Genomic DNA, 24510 nt, shown 5'->3' with positions numbered 1-24510 from the left:
GACTCAGTGGTTGTTGGCCCGCCGGAGCCAGGCCCAGACTAACCACATTTCAGCCAACTCCCGCAAGGGCTACCGAGGGAGACCGCGGGCCGGACTAATCCCCCTGACCCATCAGGGTGTAGTGAGCCGGCGTGGTTCCCCTCCACCCCGGAGAGGGTCGAGCCCATGTGAACTCTTGTACAGAGACCAAGAAGGACCCCTTGAGCGCCTCTCCATCACGCACCACCAGCGGCAGTTGAAGCTGCACTTGCCGGCGGAACGAGAGAACGTGACGGAGGGCAGGGTCTTTGCAGCCCAACGGGAGAGGGCTGAGTACAGAGATAGGGCGCCCCAGGGTAGAGAGGGCAGTCAGTAGGGCGGCATTGGGCAGGAAGGGAGGTACGGAGGTCAGGATTAAGCGGACCCCCAGCTCTTCCAACGGCTCCAGGAGGATGAACACGCCCCCCACTGCCAGGCCCATCTCTACCGCCTCCTGGGCGATGGCCTCTGATGCTAGGAAGAAGACTACCCTTCCGTACATTTTGGAGGCCGCCACGATGGCCATGGGCCCCACCACCCTTGCCAGCGCCCACATGTAGGTCTCCACGTGGGGCGAGGAGGGTACCAGGAGGCAACAGATGCCGTGCTTCCTGGTCAAGGTCGGGAAGGGGCCCCAGCCACTATAAATGGTAGTGGAAGTGGTGACCGGAGGAGTAGCGGCAGGCAGGGGGGCTGACGCCACCTGGCATATGCCCTGGGGGCTGGGGGAGGGGCACCCACAGAGCTGGTGGAGGGAGCAGCAGGGAGGGATGCCGCGGCCGGTTGTGGGGCTGTGGCAGTGGATGTAGCCCCTGCCATGGAGGGCCCAGATTTTTTAGTGGGGCCCTTCCCCTTCTTTCTTCCCTGACCTTTCCCGCCGGCCACGGGGCCTCCCCCCGAATCAGAAGGGGCGAGGGACGTGGCAGCAGCGGAGGTCTCCCCGGTACTCGCCGCTGCCGGCGCCCCAGCGGGGGCCGTAGCAGGTGGACCAGCAGCGGCAGTTGATGTAGAGGCTTGAGGAATGGACGTGGGGGCAGGTGGAGGAGGGACAGTGGGAGCATCGTGAGGAGTCTCCCCCGCTGTGTCCCCCGCCATAATGAGAGCGGGGAGGGGGACAAACAGTGATGGGAGGGGAGGGAGAGGAGGCAACTACCCCTCCCCGCTAGGCTGCAGGCAGGGGAGGAGGGCGCCAGAACGGGAGGGCTAAATGGGCGTGGGGAGCTATCAAGGACTGGTGGGGGGAGGGTGTCAGTCACCGACTCAGAGGGGAATTCTGGCTCCTCTAGCTGCACTAGGGGATTGGGGGCAATAACGGCATAAGGGAGTGCAGTGAACAAGGGTAAACTTAAACAGGGGAGAGGCACAAGCACGTGGGAGGGGGCATGGGTGCACGAGGGGAGGGGCTGATCAGGGCTGGGGGAACCACGGGGTAGGAGAAAAAGAATCAAACTGGGAATGGGGCGGAGGGACCAAGGAGCTGGCTTCAGGGCTGGGGCAGGACAGTCAGGGCTGCAGAGGGAAATGGGTGGGACAGACAAACAAACCGGAGCTGAGGTTGGGGAGGGGCAAAGGCTGCAGGGGCAAACGGGAGAGGTAGCACGGGATAAAGTTGGGGGGGGCTGTTGCAAAGAAGAGGGGGTCAGTCCAGGGGGTGCGCCCACAAACACTTGTGCAAAAAGTCAATGTTAGGCTGGCTGCTGCTGCAGGCCCAAACGGTGGAAGTGGGTGCGGCAAGCCAGGCGAGCAGCTCAGTCCCAGAGGCAGGAGGTCGAGGCAGATGGAAAACAGCCAGCGGGGGTGATGGAGGGGGCAACAATGGTGGTGGGGGCGAAGGGGGACACAGATGGACTGGGGGCAGGCTCCACACCACACCTCCAGTGTCCTCACAAACACAGTCCAAACCCCCACCACAAGAGCACAGTTCGAAAAATACTCAGTCCTTAAGAGCCCCCTCCACGGTGGTCTTCAGAGCCTCTGTGCGTTCCCCCAGCAGCAGGCGATCCTCTTCTTCACCTCCTCAGGGCTCCAGCAGCTCCCCAGCAGCAAACACAGCAGCTCCAGGTGGCAATCTGGTGGCCAGGCAGGAGGGACCCCGCTCAGGTGGTGGTGGTGGTGGTGGTATCCTCTACAACAAGGGCTGGAGCTGGGGTCTTGCACTCCCCTCCTCTGGGGAGCAGGCCAGCAGCTCCCCCCCAAGGGTCTACAGTTGGAGTAACAGCAGCAACCGAGGGTGTGTGTGTGTGGGGTTCACTAGCCAGCCAGCCAGCAAGCAGGTAGCAAAGAAAGGGGGTGGGTGGTGGTGTCTGGGGCAGCAGCAGTAGCAAGGGCCCAGTGCCCAGCAGGAACAGCAGCAGCAGCCCTCTCCCTCCTTCCCTCTACAGCAGAGGAGTCCTATTAGTATCCAGGAAGTGGGCGGGCGAAGCCTGCCCACTGCTAAAGGACCTCCCCCCAGCCTAAGGGGAGGATCCACAGGTCTGGGATACTAAGTACATGGGACAACCAATGTAAAAAACAGGATTGGGAGTGAGGTCATAGGGCTAAATGAAGGGAACCTGATGGGGACACCAAGCAGAGAACCCCAGACAACGCCCACTGCTCCTCGAAGGCGTCAAGGGAGCCAGTGGATGCCGCCCAGAGGAACTCTGCCCGGATGCGTGAACGGACGGAGGCCCCACAGTCGCAGGAAATCCCATCGGCCAACCTCCTCTCCCTGGTTTTATAGATGGCCAAGGCCAAGAGGAGGTTGATAAGGAGATGCCGCGACTTTGTGGGGCCACGGATGGGGAGTGCATAGATGAACAGGTGAGGGGAAAAGTGCAACCAAAAACAATAGGAGATCCAAGAGGAGCCGGAACAGGGGCTGCAACCTGGCACACTCTAAATAAACGTTTGCCAGGGTCTCCTTCATGCCACAAAAGGGGTAGGTGTTGGGGACAGGGATAAACCGTGCCAAGTACACGCCCATGCTTACGGCCCCGTGAAGGAGCCACCAACTGACATCCCCGGCGGGCCTTGGGACCAGGGCAGAATACAAGCTGGCCTCACCCTCGAGAGGTGGCAGGAGGTCCCACCATTTTGTATTGGGGCGGGACGCAAGGGTGAGGTAGTGAAGAGTGTGGAGCACGAGCGTGTACAGATGTTTTCTTGGTGCGGTCTGGAACAGAACTGGCTGCAGATCGGGCAGCTGGCTCGCCGTGAAAGGGCAAGGGGGTCGATTGGGTCCACGGGGCAGGGGCCCGATAAAAAGGTCTACGGGGCCCAGGGTGGAAGGTGGGCGGGGCGTGCCCTCTCGCAGGACCCGGTTGAGGTAAACCCGAGCAGCAGGCAGTAAAGTGGCCTTCACCTCCTGAAGTACGTGCCGGGGGGGTATGAGGGCTGGAGAGCCCCATGTGCTGAGCAAGCGTCAGGGGATCCAGCCAGTCTCCCTGGTCGTAGTCCAGGAGGTCTCCGACCCTGGTGACTCCTGCCAAGACCAGCCTCTGGCGCACCGCGGGGGACTCCGCCACCTGCACACGGAGCTGGGGGTTGTGTAGCAGAGGCTCCACGAGAAGACCGACCCCCACGGTGGCCGCCACGGACCTGGTCGTTGAAAAGAGCTTCCAGGTCCAGAGGAGGTCTTGATAGAAGACTGGCAGCCCGGAGACGTCTCGCGGAAGACCTCTCGGATGGAGATAAAAGAGCTGCCGGTCATATCGGAGCCCTCGGAAGCGGTGGAGGAAGGCGTGCGCCAGTGCTCTCCATGCCGGACTACCAGCACCATACAGGAGTCTCTGCAGGGCCTGGAGGCGGAAGACGTGGACCTGAGTGCGCAGGCACTTCAGGCCCTGTCCCCGCTCCTCCAGGGGCAGGTGAAGGACCCCTGCAGAGACCCAGTGCATCCCTGGCCAAAAGAACTCCAGAACTGCCATCCGGCGGTTGGCCAGGAAATCCGGGGCCGGGACCAGGGTGTTGAGCTGGTACCAGAGCATGGACAGGACTAGTTGATTCAGCACCAGCGCCCTCCCCCGGAGAGAGAGGCACCGGAGTAGTCCTGTCCATTTCCGGAGCCGCGCCCTCACCCTGCCCTCTAAACCATGCCAGTTCTCCGGCGGAGACGGATGCGTGGCAGAAAGGTAAATGCCGAGATAGAGCAATGGACCCGCACTCCACCGGATGGCCTGAAGCGCGGGTGGGAGGGAGCTCGCCTGCCACCCGTCCCTGACCACCAGGCCAGAGCTCTTTACCCAGTTGACCCGGGTGGAGGAGGCCACCGAGTAAATAGCCTGGCAAGCCTCCACCCGCGCCAAGTCGCCTGGGTCCTGGACCACGAGGAGCACATCGTCGGCATACACCGACAGGACCAGCCGCAGCTCTGGCTCCCAGAGCACCAACCCCGTCAGCCTCCGACGGAGGAGACAGAGGAAGGGTTCGATTGCCAGAGCGTGCAGCTGACCCGAGAGGGGACACCCCTGCCGTACTCCTCGCCCGAAGCTGACCGGTCCGGTCAGGGTCCAGTTGAGCCTGACCAGACACTCCGTGGAAGTGTACAGCACCTGGAGAAAACCCACAAACTGGGGTCTGAAGCCAAAGGCTCGCAGAGTGATCAGGAGACGCCTTCTCCTGATCCAGGGACAAGAGGGCGAATGACAGACCATCCCTACACCCTAGTTCCAGAAGGTTCCGGACCAGATACAGGTTATCAAAGATCGTGCGGCCCGGGACGGTGTAGTTCTGGTCCGGGTGGACCACGTCCGCCAGCACGGACCCTAGCCGCATCGAGATGGCTTTCGCAACGATATTGTAGTCCGTGCTGAGGAGCGAGACGGGACGCCAATTCCGTAAGTCGCGGAGGTCCCCCCTCTTCGGCAATAAGGCGAGCACGGCTTGCCTGCATGAGAGAGGGGGGACTCCGCCCCGCAAAGACTCGGCCCAGACGGTGACTAGGTCTGGGCCGAGGACGTCCCAGAACACGCGGTAGAACTCCACGGTCAGCCCGTCCATGCCCGGAGATTTATTGGTGGGCATGCGACGGAGGGCTTCTGAGAACTCAGCCAGAGTGAGAGGCAGCTCTAGCCGGTCCCGGTCGCCCACGCTGACCATCGGGAGTCCATCCCAGAGCACTTTGCAAGTGTTAGGATCGGTTGGATCCGGGGAGAAAAGAGTCGCGTAGAAGGCCCTGGCCCTCCCGCACATCTCCGCCGGATCCGTGAGGGGGGTGCCGTCCTCTGCCAGGAGGCAGGTGACGTGCTTTTTGGCCCCCCTCCTTTTCTCCAGGGCATAGAAGAAGCGGGAGCCGTGATCCATCTCCCGAAGGAGGTGAATGTGGGATCGAACAAAGGCACCCCGGGCTCGATGGTCTTCGAGGGCCCGGAGCTCCTCCCGCTTCTCCCGGTACGCTCCGCAGAGGGATGGATCCTCGGGGCTGGCAGCCAGATGCCTCTCCAGCTCCAAGACCTCCCTTTCCAACTGCCCTATCGCCGCATCCCTCCGTCGGCTGGCGCCCCAGGTGTAGTCACGGCAGAAGAGCCGGGCGTGTACCTTCCCCAGGTCCCACCACCGCCGCGCCGAGAGAAAGGCGTGCCTCTGCCCTCGCCAGGCCAGCCAGAACTCCCAGAAGGACGCCACGAAGCCCGCGTCCTCCAGCAAACTATTATTAAAGTGCCAATAGGCCGGCCCCGGCCTCTCCGCGCAGAGAGAGGCCATCGCTGTGGCAAGGTGGTGATCTGAAAAGGGGGCCGGCCGAACGCTGGAGGAGTGGGCTCGGGAAAGGTGGAAACATGACAGGTAAATGCGGTCCAGCCGGGAGTGGCGTGACCGATGGACCTCCACCCGGGTGAAGGTGAACGTCGAGACATTGTCCGGGTGGTGGTCGCGCCAGACGTCCACCAGGGAGTGGCGTTCGACGATCTCCTGGAGGATGTCTGCGGCGGCCGGGCAGTGCTCGGTCCCTGAGCGGTCCCATTCCTCGAGGGTGGTGTTTAAGTCCCCGCCCAGGACCAGGCACTCACGAGGATCCAGGGAGCCGAGGAAGGCGGACGCCTGCTGATAAAAACGCAACCTCTCCAGGCCCGATGTTGGGGTGTAGACGTTGACGAGATTAACCACAAACCCCTCCATGCGGACCCGGAGGTGCAGCAGGCGGCCTGGCACAGCCTCGGCGACCCCCAGCACCTCGGGCCATAGGTCGGGGAGAACAGGGTCGTCACTCCAGCTGAGCGAACCGAGAGGTGGCTAAAGTAGACCCTGTCCCCCCACTCCAGCCGCCAGCTAGCTTCAGCGGCCGGATCCATATGGGTCTCCTGCAGGAAAACCACAGAGTACCTCCCATCCCGAAGGAAGGAGAGCACCTGGCTCCTGCGGAGACCCATCCTACAGCCCCGGGTGTTTAAAGTGGCAAAGATGATCGGCGCCATGAGGAGGGCTGGGGAGGATCCTCGCCGGCAGATATGCCCACGGCCTCCGTCGGGCTGCGCAGCAATCCGTGACCAACCCCGTAGGTGAGTAGAGAGTTACGGAAGAGGCGGACCCGCCGGTAGGCCGCGGTGGCCTGCTTCCCGGTCCTCTTACCCTCCCCCATGAGGGCCCTCGCGGCCCGGAGGATCAGATGGAAATCCCCCCACCGCTGGAGTGCAAGTTGGACCTTGTTACGGGAGCCACGGGCGTCCTCAAGGAACTCCCGCAGCTCCTCCCTCAGTGCATGGGGGGGGCGGGGTAACGGACCGATGACCATCCCCCAGCGGGGCCCCCGTCACAGCCCCATGGCCCACCGAGGTGGGCAGGCAGGGGGCAGACCCTTGACGTGGCGTCCGATGGGCTGACGCCACGCGGCCCGCCCCGCTCCCCGGTTCAACAGGGGGCGGCGGAAGGAGAACAGCAGCCCCTGATGGGTCAGGGCAGGGAAAAACAACTAAGGCCGCTCCCTGGGGGGTTACCCCAGGGGCAGCAATGGCGTCATGGGAGGTGGAGGAGACAAGGACGGGGCCGACATCAGGGATAGGGCAGGAGTCAGGAGTAGGGGTGGGATCAGGAAGAGAATCGGGGAGAGGGGCAGAAGCAGGATCCTGAGCCCCAGTAATCGGGTCGCAGGAAGGTGGCCCCTCTCGGTCAGGCTCAGGGATCGTGGGAGTGAGAAGGGGACCCTCAACTATGCCGGGCTCAGCCACCAGGGCAGGTGCGGCAGCCACGGCATCCGGAGATGGAAGGTCAGCAATGGGGTCCCCGTCTGGGAAGGAGGTCGGTTGTCCCACACCAAAGAGGGACACCCCTTGGGATTTGGGTCCGGGCAGCGGGGCACCGGCCGTCACCCCAGTGGGCTCGGCGGCCGTCAGCGGGGTGCCACCCGCAGCTGGGCTGATGGAAGACCCCAGGGGACCCTCAGAGGCGGGAGCAGAAGCAGCAGCCAGGAGAAGGGAACCCAGGGACAGGGGGACTGAGGTGAGGTCGCTCAGATCGAGGCCCGCTAGCAAAGGGTCCTCCTCCCCCTGCGTAACCGGGGTCAGACCCAGGGCCTCGATCTCTTCGTAGATGGAGGGGAGATCGCCGTCCGCCACCCCGGGGCCCTCCCCGCCAACACCCAAAGTGACGCCCACCTCAGCGCTCGCGGGGGCTTCGGATGGCAAGGGGGCAAGAGGGGCTCCCTCGGGAGCTTCCTCGGGAAGGGACCCCAGAGGAGGGGCAGCGTCACCGTCCGGTGCTGCCACGGCATCCCCAGCCGGCACCACAAAACGGGTGTTGTCAGGGAGCAAGGCGGAAGGCTTGTCATCGGTGCCCCCCTTCCTGCTCTTCTGGGGGGTCTTTGAATCTGAAAGATGTAACAGGTCCCGAACCTTCCGCTTGCCCCACTTCCCCTGCACTAAGGACCAGCGCTCCATGGCATCATCCGGGGGCTGGCTAACAGGGGTCGGGTCTGGGGGCAAGGGTGATGGGTCAGAGACTCGGGGAGGCAATGGAGGGGCAACAGGAACGAGGGAGGAGGCTCTCTGGGGCGGGCCCTCTCCCACGCCCAGCGTTATCTCTGCCACACCCTCCTCCACAGCGGTGGACCGAGAAGAAGGAGGGGCAGCTTCAGGTGCCGGGCAGCCAGGGGCACTGGTGGTGACAAGGCCGGTGCCTTGCCGGGGCTCAGGGGTCCCGGACGCTCCTCTGTGCTGGGCCAAGGGGCAGTCCCTCCGGACGTACCCTGTCGCCCGGCAGAGGTAGCACTGCGCCTCCCCCGTCGAGTAATGCACCCGGTAGCGGGCTCCCTGGTAGGGGACCAGAAAAGACCCCTCGAGTGCCTCTCCATCACGCGCCACCGGCGGCAGTTGAAGCTGCACTTGCCGGCGGAACAAGAGGACGTGACGGAGGGCGGGGTCCTTGCAGCCCAATGGGAGAGGGCTGATGACGAAGATAAGGCGCCCCAGGGCGGAAAGGGCGGGCAGCAGGGCGGCATTGGGCAGGAAGGGAGGGACGGAGGTCAGGATCAAGCAGACCCCCAGCTCTTCCAATGGCTCCAGAGGGACGAACACGCCCCCCACCGCCAGACCCGTCTCCACCGCCTCCTGGGCGACAGCCTCCAAAGCCAGGAAGAAGACTACCCTCCCGTACATTTTGGAGGCCGCCACAATGGCTGTGGGCCCCACTACCCTCACCAACACCCGCACATAGGTCTCCACGTGGGGCGAGGCGGGCACCAGGAGGCAACGGATGCCGTGCTTCCGGGTCAAGGTGGGGAAGGGGCCCCGGCAGCTATAGATGGAACCGGAAGTGGCAGTCGGAGGAGCAGCAGCAGGCGGGGGGGCTGCCACCACCTGGGCATACGCCCTGGAGGCTGGGGGAGGGACACCTGCGGAGCTGGTAGAGGGAACAGCGGGGAGGGATGCCGTGGCCAGTAGCGGGGCTGCGGCAGCGGGCGTAGTCCCCGCCATGGAGGGCTTGGTCTTTTTAGTGGGGCCCTTACCCTTCTTCCCACCCCGACCTTTCCCACCGGCTGGGGGGGCTCCCCCCGAATCAGAAGGGGCGAGGGACGTGGCAGCAGCGGACGTCTCCCTGGTACTTGCCGTTGCCGGTGCCCCAGCGGGGGCAGTGGCAGGTAGACCGGCAGCAGCGGTCGAGGTAGAGGCTTGGGGAATGGACATGGGGGTTTCTGGAGGAGGGGCGGTGGGAGCATCGTGAGGGGTCTCCCCCGCCGCGTCCCCCGCCATAACGAGAGCGGGGAGGGTGACAAACAGCGAGGAGAGGGGAAGGAGAGGAGGCGTAGGAAGCAATCACTTGAAGCCAGAGAGCAGGCAGCTAACCAAAACCTCCATTTTATTTACAGACACAGAGAGCTCACTCAGCCGGTCGAAACCGGTTGAGCTAACCCATAATAATCTAACTCAGTTGCCATAGCAACAAAAACCATGACAACCAAATACACAACATATTCCTCCCCCCCAATAAGAACATCCCCTAAATAAAACACACACTAGACTAGAGAAGGAGGGTAGACTGCCTCCATTCCCGGCTAAACCCTGGGGATTATTTTGCCCCATAACCGTGGGTTCGCCCTAGCTAAAGATCCAGCCGATGAGGAGGCCTTCTGTCTCTAGGTGGATTACGGCGAACTTCTGGTGTTATTGCACCCGAAAGCACTAGGGGTTCAGGGTCCGCAGCACGAACAGGTGAGGAGGTGGTATCAGCTCGTGCTGGGCAAAGGGGTATCTCAGCCGCCGGCAGTAATGGAGGAGAACAGTCAGAAACAGGTGACTCGTGATTCGGTCCCTCACCAGAAGAGGTGAAGTCAGACCCCTCACCTGCAGATGGGTCCTGAGGACTGGCATGACCTGGCAACAGCTGATCTACATGTCGCCGCCAGGTAAGATTCTCTGCAGTCCGGACTGTATAGGAAACAGGTCCTGTTTGAGTGATGACTGTGGCCGGAACCCATTTAGCTCTGGAAGTATAATTCCGAGCCAAAACTGGCTGTCCTGGGCTAAAGGTTCGGTCTTTTGCTCTGGGTGCCCGTCTGATGACTTGATATTGCTGCTGATGTTGCACAATTTGTCGGGGTTCAGAAGGTTTCAGCAGATCAAAGCAAGTGCGCAGCTGTCATCCCATCATTAGAAAGGCCGGAGATGCGTGGGTCGTAGCATGAGGTGTGTTTCTGTAGGAAAGTAAAAAGGTATCCAGACGCTTTTGAATGGAGTGTTGTCCCCTTGCTGATTTCAAAGCGTTTTTCATTGTCTGCACAAATCTTTCAGCTAATCCGTTGGTGGACAGATGATATGGTGCTGACGTGATGTGGTGTATCCCATTTGCCTTCATAAAATTTTGAAACTCCTGAGAAACGAACTGCGGTCCGTTGTCGCTCACAAGTTGTTCTGGCAGACCAAAACGACTAAAGAGTCCTCGTAGTTTTTGGATAGTACTCTCTGCTGAAGTGGACTGCATTATAGAGAGTTCTGGCCATTTAGAATGGGCATCTATTGCCACCAAGAACATGCTTCCTTCAAGGGGGCCAGCAAAGTCAACGTGAATACGTTGCCACGGGTTTTCAGGCCAGTCCCATGGGTGTAGGGGTGCCCACTGGGGTGCATTCCTCACACCCTGACATGACATACAAGCTTTTGCCTTCTCTTCAATAGCGCTGTCCAGTCCAGGCCACCAAAAATAGCTTCGTGCAATTTCCTTCATGCGCACTATTCCACAGTGACCGGAATGTAACTGTTCTAACATCTGTGATCTCAGTGGTGGTGGAATAATGACACGTCTCCCCCACAACAAACAACCAGATTGGACCGATAACTCCGTCCGCTTGGACATGTAGGGAGCAAGGTCGGATGAGACCGGAGAGGTTTGTCGAGATTTTCCATGCATCACCAGGTCCATAACGTGGGACAATACTGGGTCAACGCGAGTTGCCTTCTTTATCTGAGTAGCAGTGATGGGTGTATTCTCTACCTGTTCAAAGTAGAAGATTTCCTTTTGGGCACTATCTCGGTGTTTGACCGGCAAAGGCAACCTTGAGAGGCCATCTGCATTGCCATGCAGAGTGGATTTCCGATATTTGATTTCATATGTGTGTGCTGAAAGTAACAATGCCCAACGTTGCATACGACTAGCAGCTAATGGGGGAATGCCTGTGTAGGGTCCAAAAATTGATGTCAAAGGTCGATGGTCTGTGAGAAGAGTAAATTTTCGCCCAAACAGGTACTGATGAAACTTCCGAATTCCAAAAACAATTCCTAATGCCTCACGTTCGATTTGGGCGTAGTTAGTTTCTGCTTTGCTTAGAGTGCGTGAAGCAAAAGCAATAGGTCTCTCTTCTCCTGAAGGCATAATATGTGACACGACTGCTCCCACTCCATAAGGGGAGGCATCGCAGGCCAATTGCAGTGGTAAGGATGGATCAAAGTGCGTTAGAACTTCAGAATTTAGCAGTGCATCCTTAGCTTTGTTAAACGCAACATCACAGGCTTCAGTCCACTTCCAGGCCTTGTTCTGCCCAAGGAGCTCATGAAGTGGTTTTAGCAGTGTGGCTAACTGTGAGATGAACTTTCCATAATAGTTCAGGAGTCCTAGAAACGAGCGCAGCTGGCTTACATTTCGAGGTGGGGGAGCCTCCACAATAGCTTTAACTTTTGCAGGGGCCTTATGAAGACCTGCAGAATCAATGATGTGTCCCAAATATTCAACAGAGGGCTTGAAGAATTCACACTTGTCTTTGCGAACTCGTAGGCCATACTCTTCCAGTCTTTGTAGGGTAGCCTCTAAATTCTTTAAGTGATCCTCTTCATTTCTTCCAGTGACCAGGATATCATCCAGATAGCACTGAACTCCTGACAAGCCACACAAGATCTGGTCCATAGCCCTCTGGAACAGGGCGGGAGCAGATGTTATTCCGAAGGGTAGGCGACAGTATCGATAAAGCCCCTTATGAGTCACAATAGTCAACAGCTCTTGGGACTTTTCATCGACGTGCATCTGTAAATATGCTTGACTCAGATCAATCTTACTGAACTTTTGTCCCCCAGCCAGGGCTGCGAAGAGGTCATCGATGCGGGGAAGCGGGTATTGCTCTGCACACAACACTGGGTTGACAGTGACTTTAAAATCACCGCAAATCCAGAGAGAGCCATCTTTCTTCACAATTGGAACGATAGGAGTGGCCCATGAGCTATGGGTAACTGGTATTAGGACTCCATTGGTGACTAGGCGCTCCAGGTCTGCTTCAACTTTTGGCCTGATGGCATATGGCACAGTTCGGGCTTTCAGATATTTTGGTGGACTGTCAGGTTTAATGTTCAATGTCACAGTGATTCCCTTCATACTTCCCAAATCATCTCCAAAAACAGCAGCATGTTTCCTTAGAATAGGGGTTAGACTGGTTTCTTCTTTAGTCATCCGGTGCACTTCTGCCCAGTTCAGTTGAATCTTCCCAAGCCAAGACCTACCCATTAAGGCTGGGTAGTCACCTCTCACCACAAACAGTGGCCTCTTTTTCTTTTGTTTACAGGCATACTCAATGTGTCCCTTTTTGCCACAGTGTCGACACACCAGGTCGAAACCGGTTGAGCTAACCCATAATAATCTAACTCAGTTGCCATAGCAACAAAAACCATGACAACCAAATACACAACACCCCTCCCCGCTAGGCTGCAGGCAGGGGAGGAGGGTGCCAGAAAGGGAAGGCTAAAGGGGCATGGGGAGCAATCAAGGACCCTGGGGTCACCGACCCAGAGGGGAATTCCGGCTCCTCTAGTTGCACTAGGGGATCCGAGGGGCTGACAGCATAGGGGGTGCAGTGAACAAGGACAAACTCAAATGGGGGAAGGGCACAAGCACATGGGAGGGGGCATGGGTGCACGAGGAGAGGGGCTAATCAGGGCTGGGGAATCGCGGGAGGGGAGAAGTTGAGCTCGGAATGGGGCAGAGGGACCACGGGGTAGCTGCAGGGCTGGGGCAGGACAATCAGGGCCGCAGAGGGAAATGGGCGGGGCAGACAAATGTGGCAAAGGAGAGGGGGCCAGGCCAAGGGGGTTGGGGTGGGGGGTGCGCCCACGGGCACTTGTGCAAAAAGTCAATTGTAGCTGGCTGCTGCTGCAGGCCCAAATGGTGGAAGTGGGCATGGCAAGCCAGGTGAGCAGCTCAGTCCCAGAGGCAGGAGATTGAGGTAGAGAGAAAACAGCCAGCGGGGGTGGTGGATAAGGTAACGATGGTGGTGGGGGCAAAGGGGGACACGGATGGACCGGGGGCAGGCTCCACGCCACACCCCTGGTGTCCGAACAGACACAGTCCAAACCCCCACCACAAGAGCACAGTCCAAAAAATACTCAGTCCTCAAGTGCCCTCTCCACAGAGTCTTCAGAGTCTCTATGTGGTCCTCCAGCAGCAGGCAGCACTGTCCTTCTCCTCCTCGGGGCTCCAGCAGCTCCCTAGTAGCAAACACAGCAGCTCCAGGTGGTGGTCTGGTGGCCAGGCAGGAGGGACCCTGCTCAGAAGATGGTGGTGGTGGCATCCTCAGCAACAAGGGCTGGAGCTGGGGTCCCTCACTCCCCTCCTCTGGGGAGCAGGCCAGCAGCTCCCCCCCCAAGGGCCATAGGTGGAGTAACAGCAGCAACTGAGGTGGGGGGAATCTACTAGCCAGCCAGCAAGCAGATAGCAGAGAAAGGGGGTGAATGGTGGTGTCTAGCCCAGCCAGGGGAGCAGCTGGAGCAGCAGCAGCAGCAGTGAGGGCCCAGCACCCAGCAGGAACAGCAGCAGCAGCAGCCCTCTCCCTCCTACCCTCTACAGCAGAGAAGTCAAAGTGAGATCTTCTGGCCACTGGAGAAAGAGGTTTCTGTTCCCTGAGTGACCAGAGCAGGGGCTGCTCCAGGCTAATGAGAACACCTGACTCCAATTAACCCTCTAAGAGTCAGGTGAGGCTGGTAAGCACCTGACTCTAATTAAGGCCCCTCTCATGCTAATAAAAGGGCTCACTCCAATCAGGCCAAACAGAGTCAGGGGAGGGGAAGTGTGTGTGAGAGGAGCTGGGAGTAAGAGGCATGAGAAGCTGAGAGTGAGTAGGCATAGTGCTGGAGGACTGAGAAGTATAAGCGTTATCTGACATCAGGAGGAAGGTCCAGTGGTGAGGACAAAGAAGGTGTTGGGAGGAGGCTATAGGGAAGTAGCCTAGGGAGTTGTAGCTGTTGTACAACTGTACCAGGAGGCACTATAGACAGCTGCAGTCTACAGGACCCTGGGCTGGAACCTGGAGTAGAGGGTGGGCCCAGGTGCCTTCCAACCTCAAACACAGGAGGAATTGACCTGGACTGTGGTTTCTACCAGAGGGGAAGGTCTCTAGCCTGTTTCCTGATCCACAGGGTAAATCTCTGAGGTGAGCAAATCTGCCAAAAAGCGCAGGACCCACCAAGGTAGAGGAGGAACTTTGTCACAATATATATCATCTTTGTATCATGACTGCAAATATGTGATATCTCAAACTTGTGCTGTGTATCTGGGTGACACTCCCAGACAGATTAGCATCAGCACTATCCAGCCCACTGGATGTCCTATCAAGCCTATGAGTCAGCAGAACATGTAGGGACATGCAGGGCTGGCTTCAGACCCCAGTGCGCCAAGCGTGTGCTTGGGGCAGCGTGCCGTGGGAGGGGGCAGGCGGCTCCGGTGGACCTCCCGCCTGCATGCCTGCAGAGGGTCCACTGGTCCCGCGGCTCCGGTGGACCTCCCGCAGACGTGCCTGCGGGAGGTCCACCGGAGCCACGGGACCAGCGGACCCTCCGCAGGCACGTCTGCGGGAGGTCCACTGGAGCCGCGGGACCGGCGACCACCAGAGCGCCCCCTGTGGCACGCCACCCTGCTTGGGGCACGACAATTCCTAGAGCCGCCCCTGGGGACATGCCTGTGAACAGGGAACTGCAAACACTTTTCCATTCCTAAATGCAGTTAGCTTGTGTCTGGGGCAAAGGATGCACAAGCCACATGACAAAGATGGGTGTAGATATGTGGGCAGAGTTGGCATCGAGGCATAGCGGTCGGTAGGCCTACCTTCATGCCTCCAGCTTCCATCCCGGGCACACCACAAGATCCATTGTCTACAGCCAAGCACTGAGGTACAACCGCATCTGCTCTAACCCCACAGACCGAGACCAACACCTACAAAATCTCCACCAAGCATTCTCAAAACTACAGTACCCGCACGAGGAAATAAGGAGACAGATCAACAGAGCCAGACGTGTACCCAGAAGCCTCCTACTGCAAGACAAACCCAAGAAAGAAACCAACAGGACTCCACTGGCCATCACATACAGTCCCCAGCTAAAACCCCTCCAGCGCATCATCAGGGATCTACAACCCATCCTGGAGAATGATCCCACACTTTCACAGGCCTTGGGTGGCAGGCCAGTCCTCGCCCACAGACAACCTGCCAACCTGAAGCATATTCTCACCAGTAACTGCACACCGCACCATAGTAACTCTAGCTCAGGAACCAACCCATGCAACAAACCTCGATGCCAACTCTGCCCACATATCTACACCAGTAACACCATCACAGGACCTAACCAGATCAGCCACACCATCACCGGTTCATTCACCTGCACGTCCACCAATGTAATATATGCCATCATATGCCAGCAATGCCCCTCCGCTATGTACATCGGCCAAACTGGACAGTCTCTAAGGAAAAGGATAAATGGACACAAATCAGATATTAGGAATGGCAATATACAAAAACCTGTAGGAGAACACTTCAACCTCCCTGGCCACACAATAGCAGATCTTAAGGTGGCCATCCTGCAGCAAAAAAACTTCAGGACCAGACTTCAAAGAGAAACTGCTGAGCTCCAGTTCATCTGCAAATTTGACACCATCAGCTCAGGATTAAACAAAGACTGTGAATGGCTTGCCAATTACAGAACCAGTTTCTCCTCCCTTGGTTTTCACACCTCAACTGCTAGAACAGGGCCTCATCCTCCCTGATTGAACTAACCTCGTTATCTCTAGCCTGCTTCTTGCTTGCATATATAAACCTGCCCCTGGAAATTTCCACCACTTGCATCTGAAGAAGTGGGTATTCACCCACGAAAGCTCATGCTGCAGAATGTCTGTTAGTCTATAAGGTGCCACAGGATTCTTTGTTGCTTTTACAGATCCAGACTAACACGGCTACCCCTCTGATACTTGACACCAATTATATATGAGGCAGCAGGGGGATGGGAAATCCATAGGAAGACACACACACAGGGGAGAAAACCCTCCAAAGAATACTTGTAAAATGTTTACTGGACTAGAAAAAGAAGGGGAGAGACCCCCTAGTTATCCATCACTTCAGGGCATAGGGTAAAGTGTCTTCAGAGCCTGTGAAAGTTGGAGCCATTAGCTTGTGGGGCTACAGATGCTGGCAACCTGGTGTGAGTAAGAAAACTGCTTAGACAAAGATTGTGACTGGCCAAAACAAAGGTTTGGACCTTAGGAAGCGGGTTTGTTTGGGGTTTTTATTTTTTTTTTGGTCCCCATGCCCTGTCTTTTTCTCTTGCGTAGTATCACTAAAAGCAGGGCTCCCCAAATTATTTCCCTGACATCCACTGGTACAACTGCAATAGGCAAGGTGATACATGTGGGGGCATGTGGGGTCACGTTCCCCCCCACCACATTTGCTGCTTGGCTTATACTGAGCATGCTCACATGGACTGAGCATGCTCAATGACACTGCTGAAGCTGGCTGCCTCATGCTGCCCTTCCCTCCACTGTGGGGAGGGATAGCTCAGTGGTTTGAGCATTGGCCTGCTAAACCCAGGGTTGTGAGTTCAATCCCTGAGGGCGCCATTTAGGGAGTGGGGCAAAAATCTGTCTGGGGATTGGTCCTGCTTTGAGCAGGGGGTTGGACTAGATGACCTCCTGAGGTCCCTTCCAACTCTGATATTCTATGATTCTATTGGCAGATATGGGCCCTCTCTCCCTGCGGCTCACTTACTGGCACTTCTGCCTGCAAGCCAGATGCTGAGGAAGGGAGGAGGAAACTTTCCAGCTGCACCTCTGCTGCTCCCCCGACCCCAGCTTCCCACCCTGTAAAATCCCTTTCTTCCAGGCCGTTCCCCTCAAACTCCCCCAACACATGGTCTCCAGGCAGGCTCTGTCAGGCAGGGCAGGTGGAGAGGGCTGTGTGCCCTGGAGCTGTGCTGAAGGGCCATGGTAGTTTGGAGGAGGGGCAATGCCCCTACATGCCTCATTCCCCATATCCACCCTTGCCGGCAGACCTCCCAGGACTGTGTCACATCCCACAGAGTGGGAACCCCTGACTTAACCCTCTGCTCTTTAACTTAATCTTCATTTTCCCATAAACCATCTCAGGGTTGTTGTACCAATGTAGGTGTGAGTCCCCAGCTAACCTATGAGGCTGATGTGTGCTCTGTCTCTCTACAGGCAGAAAACATAGCGGTTTCAGTGAGTGTCCTGCAAGAGGGACTGGACGCTGCAGGGAGACATCCCTGGGGAACGCAGGAACTGGGGTGGACTGATTGTTACTAGCAAGGCAAGGTTTGGACTGGCAGCCTCTTGAGGAGTTTGCCAGGAGAGCAGACAGTCTGGGCGCTGACACATGGTCTCATTGCCAGAAAAGCTCACTGTTGCTGAGGAAGAGGGGTGTCAAGGCTGATTCCCCACTCTGGCATTCTGAGTGCAGAAGGTGGGGGCCCGCAAGGATTCAAAAAATTAACACTGACCACTCCAGGCTTGTATTAAACTCCCAAGGTTACAGCTTTTCTCTGACCTTGGCTGGGTAGATGCTGACACCACCCAAGCCATCAAGCCATTCAGCAGTAATCAAAAAAAGCTAACAGATTGTTAGGAACTGTTAAGAAAGAAATAGATAATGAGACAGAACTAAGTCAAATATGATGATGATTACTGAAAATCTTATTCATCATGTAAAAAAGTTCTACCAATCCCAAGGACTGAGATCCCAGTCCTGACTGGACCATCCTGACTATAAACATTGGACTATAACCTACGGACTAATTCTGAAAAAAACTCTTTGCAGCTACAAAGCTCGTCATCTCTGCTATGAATCAGAATCTCAAGAATTGTACTCATGTCTGTATGTATACTGATCTTTTAACCATTCTCTTTTCTTTTTTTAATAAATTTTAGTTTAGTTAATTAGAATTGGCTGTAAGTGTGTATTTGGGTAAGATCTGGAATATTCATTAACCTGGAAGGTAATGTGTCCGATCCTTTGGGATTGGTAGAGCTTTTTTTATATGACGTATAAGATTTTCAGAAATCCTCATCATATCTGACTTGGGTATCTAGGTGGAGGCCTGAGGCTGGGTTAATTTAAGGGAACTATGTTGTTGGCTTCTGGGTAACCAGTGAGATTATAGAAGCTGTTTTGGGCTGGTTTGGTAAATCTAAGTATTGGAATATCCACCAGCTTTGGGGATTGTCTGCACCATTCTTTGCAGTTCACCCTAACTGAGTGACCTGAGTTGGCTCCCCTGGGCCCCCTCCCTAGCCAGCCTATCTGGCATCTCCTATCCCAGTCAAAAATTCAGCTCAACAGAAAAAGCCAAGATCTGTTAAGGCCAGATCACCGGGGCAGTGATCAGCTTATCAGCCACCTAGAACAAGTGCCAGTGGGGTTTATCAGATGTGCAAGAGGAAGCAGCCCCACAACACCCTGGCCCTATCTGTTAGTGGTTTCCCCTTATCACTGTAGCTCAGAGGGGAATATGCTAAGCTCAGGAGAGAGGGTAGCTGCCACACGAGATAGTAAGGTGACAGAAGCAGCTCCTTATCTGGCATCTGCAGAGTAAGGGATTCCATAAGCACAGATCCAGAATCCTCTGGGGCCTCCAGCCAGGAATCCATGGGCATGATGAGAGCAGAGCAGACTGCAAGGCTGGCTAGAACCCACGTGCAATATGCAGTGCTGGGCTGAGCCCTACCCTACTGGAAGGGCCAGGCTGATAGTAGTATCTAGTGCAGTGGTTCTTAACCCGCAGGCTGCTTGTGGCCCAATCAGCACACAGCCACAGCCCATGTGACATCCTCACAGCCATACAGGTAGTATATATGTTGTGTGGGAGTGGCCCACATAACACCTAGGGAGCTGCATATGTGGGCCCCATGGTAAATAGTTTGAGAACCACTGATCTAGTGTGCTACTACCCATACCCATGGCAACCCTGGCTCCCCCGTGCACCTGGAGAACTGAGGCCTAGAGAGATACAGGAACCTGCCCAAGGTCCCACAGGGAGTTTTTGGCTGAGCTGGGCTTGAACCCAGGCCTCCTGAGGCCCAGTCTAGTGCCATAACCCCAAGGGCACAGTTACCCTAGCTGAGAGGCTCTTGCAGGGCTGGCCCCATCGCCCAGGGAGGTCTGGACAGGATGCCAGGGCAGAGCAAGCCTGGGCATGAGGGTGCAGGGCTTTGGGTGTGTGGTCCCTGGAGGGGAGGATGAGAACTCACCACCACAGCAACCACTAGCTGGTCTCCTAGGACAGCCGAGGCAGAGGGGAGGATGGGCCCTGGAGAGGGCAAGTTCTGGGGTCTCCTCTGGGGTGAGGGGAGCAATGGGATATATAAGGATCTCTGAACCTCACTGTACTCCAGCACCCCCAGCCCCATCCTTGCTGCATCTGAGTGTCACCTCATCAGTGGCGGATTTAGAGTTAGTGGGGCCTTATGCACAGCTTCATTTTTGGGGGACCCCTCAGGAACAAGCCAAGAAAAAGAACATTCTCTTTTATCTCCCCCCTCCCCAGTTTTTCATTCTTTTTTTCTTCATCCTCCTATATTATGTCGGAGAAAAACTCAGTTCTCGCTTTTTCTTTGGGTGCAGCAAAATCAAATACTTTATTATTTCTCCAGTAATTACAATGGAGGGAGAGAGTGCCCTAGGACACAGGGTCGCCCCAGTCCCGGACAGGTCTCTCAACAGGTAAACAATTACAGCAAGCATTTATACCTTTGTTACAGACAATAACAAGCAATAATACAGACAATAATGAGCAACAGCTGCATTTTGTTTATACATAAGCCATCCTGCTATCTTATTTTTCTCACTTCTAGGAAACGCCAGTCTGCATATTTGGTTATCAGTTGCAAGGTCGTAATAACTTTTTACACAGTTCTTTCCCTCTCGCCTCACACCATCCTCGCTTCTGCAAGTCTCACGTCATTAGGGTTACAGTGTGGCCTGACTCTTGCTAACTGACTGACATGCATTAAAATCCCCTTCAAATCCTTGTTAATTCTTTCCCTACTTCCACAATTATAAGTAATGGGAAGTAAATGAAAATAAAGTGAGGTATCTTGATTGGGGCAGGGGGTTGGGGTTCAGTAGGGAATGTGGGGGTCAGGCTCTGGGAGGGAGTTTGGGTGCTGGGTGGGGCTCTGGGCTGGGGTAGAGGGTTGGGTTTGGGGGTCAGGCTCTGGGAGGGAGTTTGGGTGCTGGGTGGGGTTCTGGGCTGGGGTAGGGAGTTAGGGTGTGGAAGGGGGTGAAGAGTGTGAGCTCTAGGCTGGGGCAGGGGATTTGGATGCAAGAGGAGTGAGGGGTCAGGCCCTGGGAGGAAGTTTGGGTGCTGGGTGGGGATCTGGGCTGGGGCAGGGGGTTGGGGTGTGGGAGGGGGCAAGGGGATGGCGCTTACCTCAGGCTGCGTGGCTCCCAAAGTGACCAGCACACACACCCCTCTGGCAGCGACTCCTAGAAAGAAGGGGCCGGGGGTTGCCACGTGCTGTTGCCTGCAGGCACTGCCCCTGCATCTCCCATTGGCCACAGTTCCTGGCCAATGGGAGCTGCGGAGCTGGCACTTGGGGCGGGGGCAGCGTGTGAAGACACGCCCCCCCCAGGAGTCGCAGGGACATGCCGGCAGTTTCTGGGAGTGGCGCAGCGTGGAGGGAGGGAGGAAGGCAGAGCGGGCAGTGAGCTGCCTTAGCCCTGCTACTGGCATGTCTCTGCATGCCTCTTGGGAAGAGGGGGGCAGTGGGTCTCCATCTGCTGCCTGGCACAGGGGCAGCGCACAGAGCCACCTCCCCCGACCAGGGGCGTGCAGAGACATGCCAGCAACTGGCCACTTCCAGGAGTGGCATGCAGGCAGCCTGCCTGCCTGAACCTTGCTGCGCTGCTGGCTGGGACTTGGGGGCAGGTTGTCAGATGAGATTTGTCCTGCATTTTGGGAGCCCCCCTGTCACTGGTGGCCCCATGTTTCATGGTAAATCTGCTCCTGCACCTCATTAATCACCAGTCTGGGGATGTGGGTCCTAAGAGAAATCCCGCCCCCTCCTTGTTCCAGGGCCCCACCCCCTGAACTCCATAAGGGAGAGTGCTGTGGGGAAGAGGGCCCTGGGAGATGATGTGCCGGAGGCCCTGGTAATACCCATTGCTGGTGTTAGGGCTCTTATTCAAAGCTGCACAACAGGGTTATAGGGCAGGCGGTGACAAAACCCCTTACTGATCTGGGTTGAACCCCCAAGCATCACACTGGTGTAGTCAAACAAGATTTACACACACAGCTTGCTATCTGACTGGGGTTTGTACTTCAAGCACTGGTAAAATCCATGGTGTGCCCACATCTTGACTACTGTGTGCAGTTCTGGTCATTCCACCCCAAAACTGAGGCAGCAGGTTTAGAACAAACAAAAGAAAGTATTTCTGCACACAATGCACAATCAACCTGTGGAACTCTTTGCCAGAGGATGTTGTGAAGGCCAAACTATACTAGGGTTCAAAAAAGAACTAGATAAGTTCATGGAGGATAGGTCCATCAATGGCTATTAGCCAGGATGGGCAAAGGTGCAACCCAATGCGCTGGGTGTCCCTAGCCTCTGACTGCCAAAAGCTGGGACTGGATGACAGGGGATGGCTCACTGGATAATTGCCCTGTTCTGTTCATTCCCTCCAGGGCACCTGGCATTGGCCTCTGTTGGCAGACAGGATACTGGGCTAGATGGACCATTGGTCTGTTTGGCCATTTTTTTTGAAAAATAGTTGTAAGTGATGCCCAAGTACAAATCAAAGAATGGTTACAGTTTGATTATTTTCTGTTTATTTTGGGTGTGGAAATAGAACAAAGGAAGTTTCAAATGAGTGACAGTGAAACAACGGCAAAGAAGAGCTGGCTAGCCTGGAAAAGGAGGAAGAAGCTCTGACAAGAGATGCTGAGCAAGCAGCACGAGGACACCAGAATGGGAAGCTGAACAATGAGAGAGCAAGTGTGAATACCCAAAATGGGAAGTGGAGCGAAGAGCCAAAGAAGCACATCAGTGGGCCCTGGAACTGGAAGCGGCTGCCCACCAATGAGCAATGGAGCTGAAAGAGCAGGAAAGGCGTGGACAGATTCCCCCAACCCACAGGTGCTCTCTCTCCCCAAGGGATACCCAGCTGGGATAAGCTGTGCCCTGCATACAGAGGAGTAGACCGTATTAAGGAATTCCTTACTACTTTCAAAAGGCTCTGTGAAGTCCATAAAGGTCCAGAGCAGAAGAACAACGCAATGTTGATTACTAAGCTCTCCGGTAAAGCATTGGATGTATTTAATGAGATGCCAATTGACCAAGCTTTGAAATATGATGAATTTAAAAAGGTGCATTGCAAAGGATGTGAATTACTCCTGAAGCATTTAGATGAAATGGTGAGGCCTCAGAACAAATGACAAGATGAGTTATAGGGAATGTGTGTATAAATAGTGGGATTTGATGAGAAAATGGGCCAAGGGGACAGGGGCAGAGAATTAGGACCAGTTGTTTGACCTCTTCACCCAGGAACAGTTCCTGAGCATGTTGTTCTGAGGAGATCAGGCAAGCCATTTGGGATAAGCCTCTGGATTCTATCAAAGAAGCAGCCGATCTCACTCATGATTATGTGCAAGCTACAGCATCCGGCGAGTGCAAACTGCAAAGGGAGGGGCTGAAGCCCAGTGTAAAGGGGGGAGCCTGGTTTACCTCTGGGGAAAAAGAAGCATGGTTGGGAGCCCAGGCACTCACCTTGGGCACCCCCCTCCCCTCACACTGCTACCCCCATGGGACCTGCTCCAGCACCAGAGACCCCCCTCCCCTCACTCGACTTCCATTGTGGGGGCTGGGCACTGATCTCCGTGTCTCTCCCGCAGTGGGTGGGCATGTGGACTTTGAGGACTTTGTGGAGATGATGGGGCCGAAGCTGCGTGAGGAGACAGCCCACATGGTGGGGGTGCGTGAGCTCAAGATTGCCTTCCGTGAGGTATGGGGGTGTAGGAAGAAGGGGGAACATGGGCTCAGGGGGGAGGGGGAGCAGGGCGAGGATGTGGCTGGCACCCATCCAGCCGGGCCATTCCACACTCACCCCATTCTCTTCCTCCCCCCCCCTGCCCCCCAGTTGGACAGGAACGGGGACGGGGAGATCAGCAGCACAGAGCTGAAGGACGCCCTCCTGGCCCTGCTGGGGGAGCAGATCCCGCTGCTGGAGGAGATCCTGCGCGATGTTAACCTCAATGGGGACGGCCATGTGGACTTTGACGGTGAGAGATGCTCTGCAGCCCCCACACATTGACTCCAGGGACTCCCCTCCCCCCACTGACTGCACTGGCCTTTGGGAACCTGCCTCCCACCCACTGGTGCCAGAGACCCCCCCACCTCCCTCCACACTGATTCTTGGGGATACCTCCTCTGCCCCCGCAGCAAGGACTCATCCTTGCAGAGACCTCCCCCCTTCTCTCCCTGCCAGGGCTGGCTCAAGGCACCAGCGGAGGAAGCACATGCCTGGGGCGGCATTCTGTCCATTCTTGAGGTGGCACAGTTCGAGTGGTGTTTTTTTTTTTGTTTTGTTTTTTTTTGCTTCGGCAGTCCGAGCAGCTTTTTTTTGCTGGGGGTGGCAAAAGTGGTAGAGCCAGCCCAGCTCCCTGCCAGTGTCTTCCCATGACAACCCCCCGCCCCCAGTCCTGTCTGTGCTCTCCCTCTTGTGTTTAGTTGTGTGCTGGGCCCTTAACCCAGAGCTATAGGGTCTAGGGCCCTGGGCTAAAGAGCCACCCCCCCACCCCCTCCAGAACAAGGTGAGGCTCAGCCCCACTTTCTGCAGCCCCAGGAGGGCTGTTTTTTCACAGGGGTGGGGTGGGTGGTGCCTGGGGCAGAGCTACCTGCTGTGGGATTGGCTGGAGCAGAGGAGGGAGCCAGAGCTAGGACTGGGGAGGGGCAGATGAGAGGAGGGGCAGTGATGGCTGGGGGGTGGAGGGGACAATCTCCCCCCAGCATCCTGCCTCCCGGGGACATGATTCCTGCCCTTTGGCTGCTCCAAGCCCTCGCCCTGCTCTCCACAGCCCCCCTGCAGCCCCTTGCCCCCTGCTGCGGAAGCTCCACTTGCTTGGGGTGGGCTGCAGCATCCTGAAGCCTGGTAGAGGGAGCCGTGGCTGGGGGTACAGTCCAGGGGGTGGAGAAGTGGGATGCAGTGGGGGGCAGCACAGGACAGTGCAGTCAGGCTGTGTTGTGCCGGATGTGCAGAGGGAGGCACTGGTATTCGCTCACTCCAGATCCCACGTTATGTCTCTCTCAGAGTTTGTGATGATGTTGTCCTCCCGCTAA

General features: G+C 56.7%; 1 protein-coding gene across 1 annotated transcript; it reads left to right on the top strand.

Moving 5' to 3' along the window:
- The first annotated feature begins 536 nt into the window (after positions 1-536).
- On the top strand, positions 537-24510 carry LOC120393390 (calcium-binding protein 4-like). Its single transcript, XM_039517889.1, has 4 exons — positions 537-574; positions 22993-23176; positions 23312-23453; positions 24482-24510. The coding sequence occupies exons 1-4, from the start codon at positions 537-539 to the stop codon at positions 24508-24510; spliced, it is 393 nt and encodes a 130-aa protein (XP_039373823.1).

Source organism: Mauremys reevesii, unplaced genomic scaffold, assembly GCF_016161935.1.
Source record: "Mauremys reevesii isolate NIE-2019 unplaced genomic scaffold, ASM1616193v1 Contig2, whole genome shotgun sequence".
Lineage (NCBI taxonomy): Eukaryota > Metazoa > Chordata > Testudines > Geoemydidae > Mauremys > Mauremys reevesii.
Note: the sequence above shows the minus strand (reverse complement) of the source record. Positions and strands in the feature narration are given on the sequence as shown.